General features: G+C 33.4%; 2 protein-coding genes across 4 annotated transcripts in view; one reads left to right on the top strand and one right to left on the bottom strand.

Moving 5' to 3' along the window:
- The window catches only part of LOC143049983 (synaptic vesicle glycoprotein 2C-like), a 34077-nt gene that overhangs the window by 17669 nt on the left and 1666 nt on the right, over positions 1–14742 (bottom strand). For 2 of the 3 annotated variants that reach the window (XM_076223763.1, XM_076223764.1), the window contains 4 exons: positions 12749–12818; positions 8773–8832; positions 5717–5878; positions 4777–4939 (listed from right to left, as the gene is read on the bottom strand). In XM_076223763.1, the coding sequence (XP_076079878.1) occupies positions 4777–4939; positions 5717–5878; positions 8773–8832; positions 12749–12818 (455 nt within the window). Of the gene's footprint in view, positions 1–4776; positions 4940–5716; positions 5879–8772; positions 8833–10398; positions 10519–12748; positions 12819–14742 lie in introns of those variants that run through there. The other variant, XM_076223765.1, reaches the window with a different exon arrangement.
- Positions 18–3346, top strand: LOC143048780 (uncharacterized). Its single transcript, XM_076222655.1, has one exon. It carries the CDS (start codon positions 2177–2179, stop codon positions 3344–3346), a length of 1170 nt encoding a protein of 389 aa, XP_076078770.1. The 5' UTR covers positions 18–2176.

Genomic DNA, 14742 nt, shown 5'->3' with positions numbered 1-14742 from the left:
TCTGTTAGACACTTACGACATGACTATAGAACATCGGAAGGGCAACGCGCATGGAAACGCAGATGCACTTTCACGAGTGCCTAGACGACGCTGTAAACGCGATAACTGTTCAGAATGCATAAGTAATACGCCATGCACTGTTAGCGCTATCAATGCAAATTCAGGGGATTCAAAGCAGCCAACTCCAAATACAAAAATCGTGTCCGATTCAAACTGGGTACAACAATGGGGTGCAGAGGATATACGTAGACTGCAGCACAAAGACAGTAATATAGCTACTGTATTGCACTATCTTACACACAGTACTGAAAAACCACAGATCAGTACTCCCGATCAGGATATGTCTGCCTTACTGCGGCAGTGGGATTTGCTCTTCATCCGTGATGATTTGCTCTGTCGTAAATTCTTTGAAATCGATGGTTCGGTTACCAATCAACTCGTGGCACCAAGAGAATTGCGTAAGGACATTATGCTCCAGTTGCACAACAATCGGACCGCTGGTCACTTAGGACGGGAAAAAACTTTAAATAAAGTTAGGTCACGGTTTTATTGGCCGTGTATGACAAGCGATATAAGTCGATGGTGTCAGACTTGTCCCTCTTGCGCGAAGCGGAAAAGGGGACCAGGAAAGGGGAAGTATCCCATGCAACATTACACTGTTACTCGTCCGCTTGAGTGTATTGCTATAGATATTATGGGGCCGTTGCCACAAACAGACAACGACAATGAATATATTATGGTAATTGGAGATTATTTCAGTAAATGGAAAGAGGCGTATGCTTTGAAAAATCATACAGCGCAAGCGGTAGCAGACAAATTAGTAACTGAGTTCATTTGTAGATTTGGGGCACCGACAAGAATACATACTGACCAAGGAAGAGAATTTGAGTCTAATCTATTTTCGGAAATTTGTAAACTCCTAGGAGTGGAAAAGTCGCGTACTACTCCATACAGACCGCAATCAGACGGTATGGTGGAAAAGTATAACCATACTGCCCAAAATATGTTGGCAATGTATGTGGATGAAAATCGCACAGACTGGGACGACCACTTGCCTTTTATAATGATGGCATATCGTGCCGCGGTACACGAAAGTACCAAGTGTACACCAAATTTGATTATGCTGGGGAGGGAAGTATGTCTGCCTATAGACATAATTGCTGGCACACCGCCTAGTGAAACAGAGTTTGAATGTCCTATTAAATATGTAGAATGGATTAAGGATGCTATGCAAGAGTCTTTTGCTTTTGCCCATGAGAAATTAGAAGCAAGTTTTCTTCGACAAAAACGTTTTTACGACGTCAAGCTTAAAATTCGTTCCTTCGAAAAGGACCAGTTAGTGTGGTATTGGTATCCCCCACATGCAAAACGGAAATTAGGCGTCGGTTGGACCGGTCCATACAAAATTATAAGAAAAATTTCGGAGGTCACTTATCAGATCGAGTCGAGTCTAACAAAGAAAATGAAAATCGTACACGTAGACCATTTAAAAAGAGTAGAAGGAAACGGCTTCAAAAATGAACTGTCAAATGTCGATTCAAGCCTCGCGACCTTAATGGATCAAGGATCTCTGGAACATGTAAACTTGAACACAGAAGAACACCATTCCGTTTCTTACACTGAAGATGAAACAGTTTTAGATAACTGTACAGTCAAAAATAACATGAATAAAGACAATGTTGTACATAACTCTCCTAAATACAGCACACGGGGTCGCTTGATACGACCAAAACTTCAATTTTCACTATAAATTAGCTTTCTTATGAAATCTTTTGAACATAGTTTTTTTTTTTTAATATCCGAATAAACTTTAGACCTACATTATGTAGATATATCATAAGGCTGTGACCGGGAATGCTAGGAATTTACATGTACGTTTGTACATTTTATTTACCATGGGCCTTTTCGTATGAGCTTTCGGTAATGTGCAGATGTATATAGGAGAATTTAGCTGCCTTTTTGTAAGGGTAGGGGAATAAGGTCAGGTTAGACGTCAACCTGATTTTATTATTTTGGAAGCTGGGAACGCTTCTTATAGCATGTGAACAGTCAGCATTGATGTCTACATAATGATAGATAAAAATAAAATAAGTATAAATCGTAGGAATCTAACCAGAAAAACTTTTACACCTATTATACTAAACATTTTTTTTTAAGTATCTCTCTTATTCACAGCATGGAAAATCAGGATGTATTGGAATACAACGAGGAAGAAATGGATACAGAGATGTCGGAACTGACAAAAAGCATTGAATTTTTCTTTAAACCTGGGGGACGAATGCAATGTCCGGTGGAAGATTGTGGCGCTAAGTCCTTTGAAAACAGAACCAAGTATCAGAGACATTGGGAGGAAAAACACACTATGAAGTGTGTGAAGTATGAATGTTCAGTAGCCGGTTGTTTAGCGTCCTGTAGAAGGAAACATGACATCAAAATCCATTTGGTTCGCCAACATTATATGACAGATATGAGATTGATACAGTCTGCCGTAGAGAAATGCCAAAAAACACAAAGGAACAACAAAGGGTTTATTGACCCTGGTTTTTTTATATACAAAAACAGAGTGTTGGTACCTGATTCTGCCGGATCAACAGAGAGAGAAAATTCATCTAACACAAGTTCAGCCAAGCAAGTATCACCTTCACCTTCAGACAAAGCTGCTCAGGATTCACCTTCACTTTCAGTCAGGTCTACTAAACAGTTATCATCCGTTGTGATTTCTAACCGGCAGTCAGCTTCTTCAGATGTGAATCCCACTAAGCACCTAGGCTCTAATTCCGTAGTTTCAGTCCGTCTGGTATCATCACCCACTCCATCTATATCACTAATTTCATCTGTTCTAGCAGCTACAGGCAACCCTTCTAATGAGGATGATGGACCTGAGTTTACAGTGTCAGTTCCGAGGAAGTTCCCAACCACTTCATCTAGAATTTCTTTGTCTGATTATCAGAAAAGATCTTACACTACTTCTACCGCTACTACTGCAACAGATACCACTTCTACAGATACTACGTCAACATATACTACTTCCACGGACACTACTGCAACATATACCACTTCTACAGTTACTACATCAACAGATACCACTTCTACAGATACTACTGCAACAGAGACTACTTGTACAGCTACTACTTCAACAGCTATTGATAGGACTTATAATACCTCCTTTGGGTATTCTGCCATTGCTATTACTGAAAGTTCCAGCCAGACGTCCTGCCTGGATTACCCTCCGATTCAGCTGCCTGCCATCCCAGAGAGTGAGACTGAGTTATCTTTATATCTTTTATTCCTATCAAATAGTATGGACTCTCTGGGAAGGACGAGGCAGGTTGCTAGGAAAGGTTAGAGACTATCAGGAAAGAGGGTTCCAAACTTGAGGTCGAAAGAAAGAAGAGGAGAGAGGTTGAGGTGGAGAATCGCCGTTTACTCACAGAACTTGCCGAATTAAAATGGAAGGACCAGCAATTCAGACATATGGAACCGTAATTCTTTTGTTTTGTGGAACTATAGTTATTATATATGACTGACTTATTGTGAAATTGTTGAGTGTTCATTATTTATATATTTTTTAAGAAAGTTGGTTGGAAAAGTTAATTGACTGTATTTTGTTGAATTTGAAATTGAAATATGTGATAAAAATTTCTAAGAATTCAAATTGATTTAAGAAATTTAAATAGAAATCAAGGTAAATAGTTTTGGAAATGAAATTTTTTATTGATTTTCTTTGATGTTAATTAAGTGCTAAAGTTAAACATAATTAAGGACTTGGTAAATCTACTTACATGCTTTCATATTATATGTACTTTGATCTATTCTATTGAATATTTTATCGTTGGACTAATGTCGTCCCGACATTAGGTCTTAAGAGAGGGGGAGTGTAATGGTGGTTGGTTTTACCTTATAAATTATTCATATTAAAAACCACTTTGAAAAAGTATAATAGCTTCTAAACTGCCGTACTGGCCGTAGCTAGTTATGAGGTTACCGGGCCTACCGGTCTTCTTCCGGTAGGACCGGCCCGTGCCGGTCTGATGACGTCAGACTATAGTTTTGCGTTCTGCACTTACGAACTGACTGAGAACTAAACACTGAACATCACCTTCTTCAGGTTGATATTTTTATTAAGACTACGTTTGTAACCACCATTATGTCTCATTTCGCCATTCTAAACATTTAAAGTATTATTATTCATTGTAAACTGTGCTTAAATTATTTGGCTGATATTAAATCTATATTATTATTAACGACGTATTCTGTTTTCTAATATTCCGTGAACTCGGGAAAACTCATTCCCGTTACAGTAATATCAATAAATTAGTGAATAAACTACTATTTATTATCTTTATGGTAGTACTGCATCATTGAAGTTTGTCAATCAGCCATGCTTTTATTCTTATTCTGTGTAAGAACCTCCTTGCAGGTGAAAAACCATATGCCATGTTCACGATTGTAAAAAACAGAGGAATTCAACACAAGTTCAGAATCTAGGATGTTAGAATTATCTTGAGAGAAAACGTTTTTGATTGGCTGATCAATTTGATCATGAGAAACATAGGATTTGATTGGCTGAACGAGAATAACTTCCTTGGACACAGTTCAAAATCGGGAACCATCATATTTTTCGTGTAGATTTTCACAAAATCGCGTTTTAGAGGGTTTTTCACGATCACGATCGTGCAATTGTGACAAAGGGTCAAAATCGTGTCATACACGCCTAAATCATGAAAGTTGGCAGGTATGAATAAAAATCAACTCTGAGCTTCTAGTATTACTTACCCAATTCCACTAATAAATCTACAGAGTAGGAAAGCCCAGAATGTTTGTACTACACTGGAGGCCAGTACCCCTATTCCATTCACTGTTAGAGACCACATCAGAATGGACCGTCTTCCTTGGTGGTCAGCTAATGATCCCCAGAAATAACCTCCCAATAACATACCTATTGAAAAAGTTAACATCAGTTACAATGTCGAGTTACAATGTCAATTAGAAATAACCTCCCAATAACATACCTATTGAAAAAGTTAACATGAGTTATAATGTCAGTTAGAAATAACCTCCCAATAACATACCTATTGAAAAAGATAACATGAGTTATATAAATGTCAATTAGAAATTAAACCTCCCAATAACATACCTATTGAAAAAAGTTAACATGAGTTATAATGTCAGTTAGAAATAACCTCCCAATAACACACCTATTGAAAAAGATAACAAGAGTTACAATTTCAATTATCAAGAACCGTATCTTTTAAACTGACATGAGGTTCTTAATTATTAATCAGTTACAATGTCGAGTTACAATGTCAATTAGAAATAACCTCCCAATAACATACCTATTGAAAAAGTTAACATGAGTTATAATGTCAGTTAGAAATAACCTCCCAATACACATACCTATTGAAAAAGATAACAAGAGTTACAATTTCAATTAACAAGAACCGTATCTTTTAAACTGACATGAGGTACTTAATTATTAATCAAATAAGTTTCCATGGAAAACCAGTAAAGAGTTACGACCTATATTGAATTTTTAAAATGTCATAAATAGATTTTGTTTACATGAGTATATTTTGTTTGATGCAAAAGGTGTTTGTGCTAATGCATAAGTGTTTCTCCATAGATGATAAATTAAATACAAATTCTTGTCATGATTATTTTGTTTAGATTTGTTGTTATGCTTATGCGGCTGTTGGTCTTTAATTATTATCCATACCAATAAAAACAATAGCATTGAGCCATCCTTTATCTGATGATCCAATGTCAAGGTCACAGCTGGCTGCGGGTAAAAGGAATGAAACGGATAGCACCTCAATGGCATCACTGGATACTGCCCATCCGCACAGAGCTAGTACCTTAAAATGGAATCTTCCATAACCTAAAATTACAAAAATAATAAAGTTACAATGTATAAGTATAAAAAAAGGAAGATGTGGTATAATTGCCAATGAGACAACTCTCCACAAGAGACCAAAATGACACAGATATTAACAACTATAGGTCACTGTATGGCCTTCAATAATGAGCAAAGCTTATACCGCAGAGGCATGGCACAACTTATCAGTATATATAGTACACCATAACTGGACATCACAGAATTTCTCGTACAATTTTTAAGTCACAAGAAACCAGATGCTCCGCAGGGCGCAGCTATATACGACCGCAGAGGTTGAACCCTGAACAGTTGAGGCAAGTATGGAAACAACATTTAAGCTGGATTCAGCTCTAAATTTGGATTGTGATTAAATAGTTGACACAGCATAGGTTTCTGACACAGAATGAATGTGGTCTAATGAACTTAAAATATTTTTTTTGTCTTTGAGCAATTCACTATGCTGTTGAATATTAATCCTCTCAAAAAAATGTTTGAAGAAATTTTCTTTTTATTTATGAAATCTGAAATGAGAAAAATTTAACCCCCCCCATTTTTTTTCACATCCCCCTTTCCCTTTTTCCAAAACTGATCTCAATTCAAATTCCTAATTGAGTTTGCAACAATAACTACTGATTTAAATACATCATAAAATATTAAAATGTAAAATAAAGTGCTTGTTATCACTGAATGGTAAAGATTGTTTTAATTTATCAGTTGGTAGTAAAAGTGAATATACATTGTATATTGTATAAAACAATGATTTAAGTTGATTAAACTACTATTCTGGACAAAGAAAGATAACTCTAATTGAAAATTTCTTGCTATTGCACAATATTGTGCAATTAGATATTTCTTGCTATTGTGCAATACTGTGCAATTGAAAATATTTGCTATTGCACAATACTGTGCAATTGAAGATTTCTTGCTATTGCACAATACTGTGCAATTGAAAATTGCTTGCTATTGCACAATACTGTGCCATTGAAGATTTCTTGCTATTGCTGAATACTGTGCAATTGAAAATTTCTTGCTATTGCACAATACTTAATATAATAATTTTGGATCCTGATTTGAACCAACTTGAAAACTGGGCCCATAATCAAAAATCTAAGTATATGTTTAGATTCAGCATATCAAAAAAGCCCAAGAATTCAATTTTTGTTAAAATCAAACTTAGTTTAATTTTGGACCCTTTGGACTTTAATGTAGACCAATTTGAAAATGGAACCAAAAATTAAGATCTACATACACATTTAGATTTGGCATATCAAAGAACCCCAATTATTCAATTTTTGATGTTATATTTGTTATTCTCGTGGTGTTTTGTCTGATGCTTGGTCCGTTTCTGTGTGTGTTACGTTTCGGTGTTATGTCATTGTTCTCCTCTTATATTTAATGCATTTCCCTCGGTTTCAGTTTGTTACCCCGATTTTGTTTTTTGTCCCTGGATTTATGAGTTTTGAACAGCGGTATACTACTGTTGCCTTTATTTGATGAAATCAAACAAAGTTTAATTTTGGACCCCGATTTGGACCAACTTAAAAACTGGGCCAATAATAAAAAATCTAAGTACATTTTTAGATTCAGCATATCAAAGAACCCCAAGGATTCAATTTTTGTTAAAATCAAACTAAGTTTAATTTTGGACCCTTTGGACCTTAATGTAGACCAATTTGAAAACAGGACCAAAAATTAAGAATCTACATACACAGTTAGATTCGGCATATCAAAGAACCCCAATTATTCAATTTTTGATGAAATCAAACAAAGTTCAATTTTGGACCCTTTGGGCCCCTTATTCCTAAACTGTTGGGACCAAACCTCCCAAAATCAAACCCAACCTTCCTTTTGTGTTCATAAACCTTGTGTTTAAATTTCATTGATTTCTATTTACTTATACTAAAGTTATTGTACGAAAACCAAGAATAATGCTTATTTGGGCCCTTTTTTGGCCCCCAATTCCTAAACTATTGGAACCAAAACTCCCAAAATCAATCCCAACCTTCCTTTTGTGGTCATAAACCTTGTGTAAAAATTTCATAGATTTCTATTTACTTAAACTAAAGTTATAGTGCGAAAACCAAGAAAATGCTTATTTGGGCCCTTTTTGGCCCCTAATTCCTAAAATGCTGGGACCAAAACTCCCAAAATCAATCCCAACCTTCATTTTGTGGTCATAAACCTTGTGTTAAAATTTCATAGATTTCTATTCACTTTTACTAAAGTTAGAGTGCGAAAACTAAAAGTATTCGGACGACGACGACGACGCCAACGTGATAGCAATATACGACGAAAAATTAAAATTTTTGCGGTCGTATAAAAATGTTAACGCCACAAAAATAAAGTTGTTGTATGTTGATAGTTTCAAGTGTCTCTAACTTTCCAGTCAAGTATCGCAAATACAATGTAGCCAAATAATCAAATATTTAACTTTGCCAATTTATGAAGTTTATATACACATAGTTCATTCAAAAATGAAAAGTTTAAATCAGTCAGCAATCTTGTTTTCATGAAACATTACATAAGTTTACATAACAGCCTTACATAGACAGTAATTTTTCTATATATGCCTGGTAACATGCATCATATTTTTTTATTACCGTAATGTAGACATAGTGTTTGAGTTCATTTTAAATTTCAGTTTTAATAAAGTGTTTTGTTTGGTCCAGTGTCATACATTTCTATTCTCTTTTTTGAATAAAATATCTTGCAGCATACTGTTATTTATTGAAGATGTGCATAAAATATGGGGTTCTCTCAGAAATCCAACTTTTACGTAAATAAAAGTGATTATAAATGGTCAATAAGACATTTGGAAAGTTCATATTGATAAAAATTAAACAAATCTTTGATTTTGGACCTTGCTAATCATAAACCCTGTATACATCACACTATACCTGTTTCTTTCAGAGCTTCTTCATATGGAACAGCATCAGGATTGACATCAGAACTTTCTTCTGAAATACAGAGGTACACTTGATGTACAACTCACATTAAACTGTAAAAATTGGTTAGAACCATAGTTTTAATCGTTATAGTCATAATATGACCTGTTAATGTGTATTGCCTTTTTTGAATGCCATCTGGTAATCTAGAAGACATCAGATATTTCTGTTTTCATGTCCCTTGGTCTTCTGTGGTTCTTCTTTTTATTATTTAACAATACATTACAATACTCCACCATTATTGCAATTTACAAAGCTATCTTATAACTATTAAGTGATAACCATTTGTGGCCGTTATAATTTACAATAAATTGATTTGCCGAGTAGCTAGTGCAGCTGTATATACGATCACAAACGTCCAACCCTGAAAAGGTTTTTTTTAAAGTTTACTCCCCTTTTGTTTGATTTTGTGCAATATACACTAAGCTGTTGAGAATTGATTCCCTCCTTCAAAAAAAAATATTTGAAGAAATTTTCTTTTTTTGAATTTAGAAATCTTAAGAAAAAATTGTCCCCTACAATTTCTTTTTACCCCCCTCTTCCCTATTAATTTCTCCCCCCCCCCTTTTTCCAAAAGAAATAATTCTTTCCCTCAAGATAAGGTCAAAATCTCAATTCAAATTTCCAATGGAGTTTGCAACCATAATTACATAAAAATAAATTTAAATACATAATAAAAATTTAAACAAGAATGTGTCCACAGTACACGGATGCCCCACTCGCACTATAATTTTCTGAAAATCTGAAATGAGAAAAATACATACATTAAAGCAGGGTAAGGGAGGTAATCCAAACATTTTTTTTTTAATATTTGGATAACCTCCCTTACACTGCTTTAAAATTGTCTTAATTGTCCATTAACCAGTAAAACCCTTGTTTTTTCCATATTTTTTCCCCCTAATTCCTAAACAGTTTGAGCCATATACCCCCTTAGTCCAATCATTACCAATAACAATCCGTTTCTGGTATGAAACCTTGTGGTATAATTTCAGAGAGATCCCTACACTGTTCCATAAAATATTGTCTAGAAACTAGAAAAATGCTTATTTTGGCCCCTAATTCCTAAACTGTTAGGACCACAACCCCCAAAATCAATCCAAACCTTCATTTTGGGGTTCATAGATTTCTATTCACTTAAACTAAAGTTATTGTCTGGAAATCAAGTGTCTTTGGACGATGGTGACGACAATGACGACGTGCTAGCAATATACGACCACAAAAATTTTACAATCATATAAAAACGAGACTTCTTCTAGCTTCAGTTCATAATTATACTCATAACGGTCACAATCTGGTTTACATAATATAGAGTAATGGGCCAATACCACCTAAAAATGGATCAAAAGATAAGAAAAACAGAGAAACATTATAATGAAATGAGAAAAAAACACTGAAACCAAGGACCCCCATACCGACCCTCACTCATGACTCATGAAATTGCTGGAAAAGCAAAGGATGAAACTGGAAAAATTATTGATAGAACATGAAAAAGTTACAGAGTCCTTGTTATATATTTTGATACTTTTCGATTTTCCTTTTCAATGTAAATAATGATTCTTACATAATATATTTACTTACCTGCTAAGTCATAGGTATCATCAAAAGAGGAATACATATATTTATCTCCACAACTAAATGTGATGTATAAAACTAATGTGGTTAAAAAATATTAAAGTGTAAAATCTATAAATGGCTTAATGGTACATAAATTGGATGTGCTTGACTGGTTTTAAATTTCAATTATTGTGATCTAACTATACATGTACTGGTATGTGCTGTCCTTAACCTTTACCTAGTTTTTCAACCTGTCTAACCAGATTATAAAATTGACATAACAATTGAGTGATTTAGATTAAATTGACCAGCTGGTATTGTTTAAGTTGAGTCTACCTTGCTATATATGTACCTGTTCTGTTATTTGTTGTTTATCTAACCTAATCTAATAGCATGCTTTTTTCCTGAACTTTTTCTTCACCTAGGATTATATTCTATTATAAAAATGTTAAGGAAGGATGTTTTCTGGTTTTTTTCTGGTTTTAAATCCATATAATAGAGATAATCATTCTCATTTTGACACAAAAAATCTACTTCCGTGAATTTTTTTTATAAATTGAAGTCATTAGCATACACGGAAATTACTAGTAAAAGTATTTTTTATATAAAACATGAACCTTTAAATTGTTAACTCCTAAATATAGTATTATCAGGTTTTCAGTGAAACAAGAAATAGCTACTTAGATGTTTACAGTTTCAGTTTGTTTTTTTTTAAATTCAGTCTGATACAATGTATATATATGTCATATTTGTTTTCATATCCCTGCAAAATTTTCATTTTGGAGTAGTAAATATAAAAAAAAACATCAAAATAATCTGATTGCTATTATAACTGATTTAAGTGTAAATTAAAGGCCGTCTAAATGCTTACATTATTTTATATTCTTTAGGGAAACTAATGAATTGTATCTTGAGAAGTTGAAAAGATTTTATTGGCAGAATGACAACAATATATGGAAGTCAATAATTCATAAAACGTCAATCTGATATTTGTGACAATTTTTACATTTAAAATCTACAAAATTTCTAATAAATTTGTATGATAAAGATGAATGTATTATGTATATGATCTGTTAGAAACATCATTAGACAATCATGAATGATAATGTGAGTCTTAAGGAGGCTGGAGGGTACAAAAATGTCAGCAAAATTATTATTGTTTTGTTTTTATTGCAAATTGCATTTATTACACTATCAGTTGTTACTTTATGATATTGTAAAAAAAAATATCAATCAAAAAAATGAATTCTTTTTGGCCCCAGATGACTTTTAAAATGTTTATCACATTGAAAAACTCCAAATTATCTCCCTTTGCCAATTTTAAACATCATTATGTGTTGACATAAATTGCTGCTGCTTGCTCCTTAAGAAATTATAAGTCAAATAAGATTTGAGATTTTACAAAAGTTTTTCATTTGACCATTATATATACGATGTCCTCGCAATAACATACCATACACATAAGAAAAAATTGCATTTAAGAATTGAATGCTTCTTTTTGTAAATTTATGGGATGTAAAAGCATTGACCGAAGTACATTTTGTGTGAGCACATATCATTCTTAAATTGTTGGTAGACTCAACGCTTTGAAAATTGAAGAAATATAAGCTCATGCTATTTTTATTTAAACTAACACAATTCAGTTTTTTATTTTACCATATTTTCCATTTACCAAGTTTGATGAAAAACTTTGGTAGTGACAAATGACCAATGACTTGGACCAATTCAAGTTTACCAGTTTTGACCAAGTTTTTGATGAAAAACTTTGGTAGTGACAACCAATGACTTAAACCAAGTTTACCAGCTTGACCAAGTTTTTGTTGAAAAACTTTGATTGTGACAAAAGATGAATTAGACCAATTAAGTTTACCTGATCACAGAATACTTTTACCTGTTTAACTTTAATAGTTACAATGATGCTACACCAAAGGCGGATTTAGGGGGGGGGGCCCAGGGGCCCCCCTTTTGAGAAAAAAATTTGGTTGCTTATATAAGGAATCACTGAGGCGTGACGAAATCGGGCCCCCTCTTAGGCAGCCAGTGGGCCCCCACTTATGAAATTTCTAGATCCGCTACTGTTCACATGGTATTAATTCACACATTTTCCTAAAGTGGTACAATAAACCTGATAAAGCATGCATCCACTTAAAGAATAACAGAAAAATTGGAAATTGAAAAAAAAAATTAAGTACAGGTACATGTTTCAAATGGACATAAAAATTATTTCCCCTGAGAATTTAAACTGTATATTGATAATTTGTAAATTATATGTATGTCACTAAAATAATATACTTACACAAACACGCTCAAATAAAGAGTATATAAAAGAGTGAAAATTGAATGACTGAGTGCAACAGTGTCAAATAATAATTACCTTGATTGGCAATGAGTGGGTCGTACTCATCAGACCGTGACATCTTGAAATTCCCTTCCATCAGAGATGGCTAAAAAACAAAGATTTTAAGAAAAATCAAAATAAAACTTCTATCTCATTTAATATACATGTATGTAAAGTGACCCGGTCCAATACTAAGAATGGTCTAAATATTCAAAATTGAGAATTTGTATTGGAAGTTTGGAACAGATATTTGGTTGTTTCTTTAATTTATTTACATCTACAAATTATTTAATAGCACATATTTCTTCGCTAATCATATTGGAAATTAGAAAAGCGAGTATTATTTTGACGTTATTTCTGAATTAAGGAGATTTCACATATATATTTTAAATGGTTTATTATACAATGTATGACACATATATATTTTAGATAAAGAGCTACACTTAGAAAATATTACAGCATGGTTTTCAAGATCTTGACCTAATAATATAAATGTTGTAATATGTAATAACTTGAAAATGAAAACATGTGAAAGATTTAAGTGAAAATACTCTAATATCAGACAAAGGTCAACTCTTGAATTATTCTTTTAACATTTTGTTTGTTTGTTAAGTAATTAAACTATTTGAAATTAAGCAAATTAAAGATAGGCAAGATAAAAATAAGTGCACACTCCTTAAAATTAGAGACAGATAATTATGCGAAAAACTATAGATGGATCACAAATGTTATAAATGTTAAAACATGCATTTTGGATAAGTTGAAGATGAAGAGCATTTCATATCTGAATGTGCTCTCTAAATTTTTTAATAAAACAATTCTTTGACAAAGTTTTGATTGATTTAATTTTTGGTGTAATAACACCACTTTTAAGCCCTGGTTTTAGGCAATTTTGTGGCGTCCAGTTTTTATTGGTGTAGGAAGTCGGAGTGCCAGCAGATAACCACCAACCTTCGATAAGAAAACTGACAATCCTAGTCAATTAAGATTGGAGTCAAGTGCACCCACACGAAAAGGGGGGGGGGGGGGGTTGGACTTTCAACCTCAGTGTTGACTGGCTAGTGATTACAGTAGTAACTACTTAGACTACTTGGGCACTGAGGCACCAACAAAATTTTGATAAGTTGTTAAGGGTTAAGTTAAGCAAAGTTACAAATGCTCTATATGGGCCCTATAATTAGGATAAAGACATTTGAGTTGATATGCAATCAGCCATGCTTGCCTTGTGTATTAAATACTATTATAAAAGCTAAGCAACCCAATTCTTTACAATATTTATTAGCACAAACACATTTACATTAAATGGTTATGGCATACAAAATGAAGACAATAAACTGACAATAGTTAAATTGATTATAATTATATGAGGGGGGCAAGGGGGGTCCCAATAACAGCAAAACAGCAAATTGATTTGGCTTATAACAGATAACAAGGAATTAAAATGGACAAAAACAGATAACAGTAAATGAAATATTAAAATAAGTCGGGTCCTTGACAAATCCAGTATTTCTTATTACGGGTATAATCCTTTGTAATGAATTCCATTTTCTATGAACATGGTTTTCATAATTATGTATCTAGATATGTATTTGGTATATTCTTGTCCGTCCGTCGTCAACATGTCGGACATTGACTCAAACATTCTTTAACCAATTTACATAAAATTTTGGGAAATTGTTTATATCTATTGACGTGAGCTCCCTATCGTTTTTTTTTTGTAAATTTTAGATTATAATTTTCCTGAGTAATGGGGTTTGATTCAATAAAAATGGTGTTTTTTTCCAGCTTTCTGATAATATCTCAAAAATCCTTTCACAAATTTGCAAGGAATTTTGGTGAATTGTTTATATCTATTGACATGAGCTCCCTTTCAATTTTTATAAATTTTAGATTTTACGTTTCCGTGTAAAGGATTTTTATTAATTAAAAGGGGGGATTTTCTAGTTTTCGGACATTAACACAAAAACATTTTCAGCAGTTCTCATGAAACTTTGCTGAATTGTTTATATCTATAATTGTTGTAAGCGCCC

This window comes from Mytilus galloprovincialis, chromosome 10 (assembly GCF_965363235.1).
Source record: "Mytilus galloprovincialis chromosome 10, xbMytGall1.hap1.1, whole genome shotgun sequence".
Classification (NCBI taxonomy): Eukaryota; Metazoa; Mollusca; class Bivalvia; order Mytilida; family Mytilidae; genus Mytilus; species Mytilus galloprovincialis.
The sequence above is the reverse complement of the archived record's forward strand: the minus strand, read 5'-3'. Positions and strand labels throughout refer to the sequence as shown.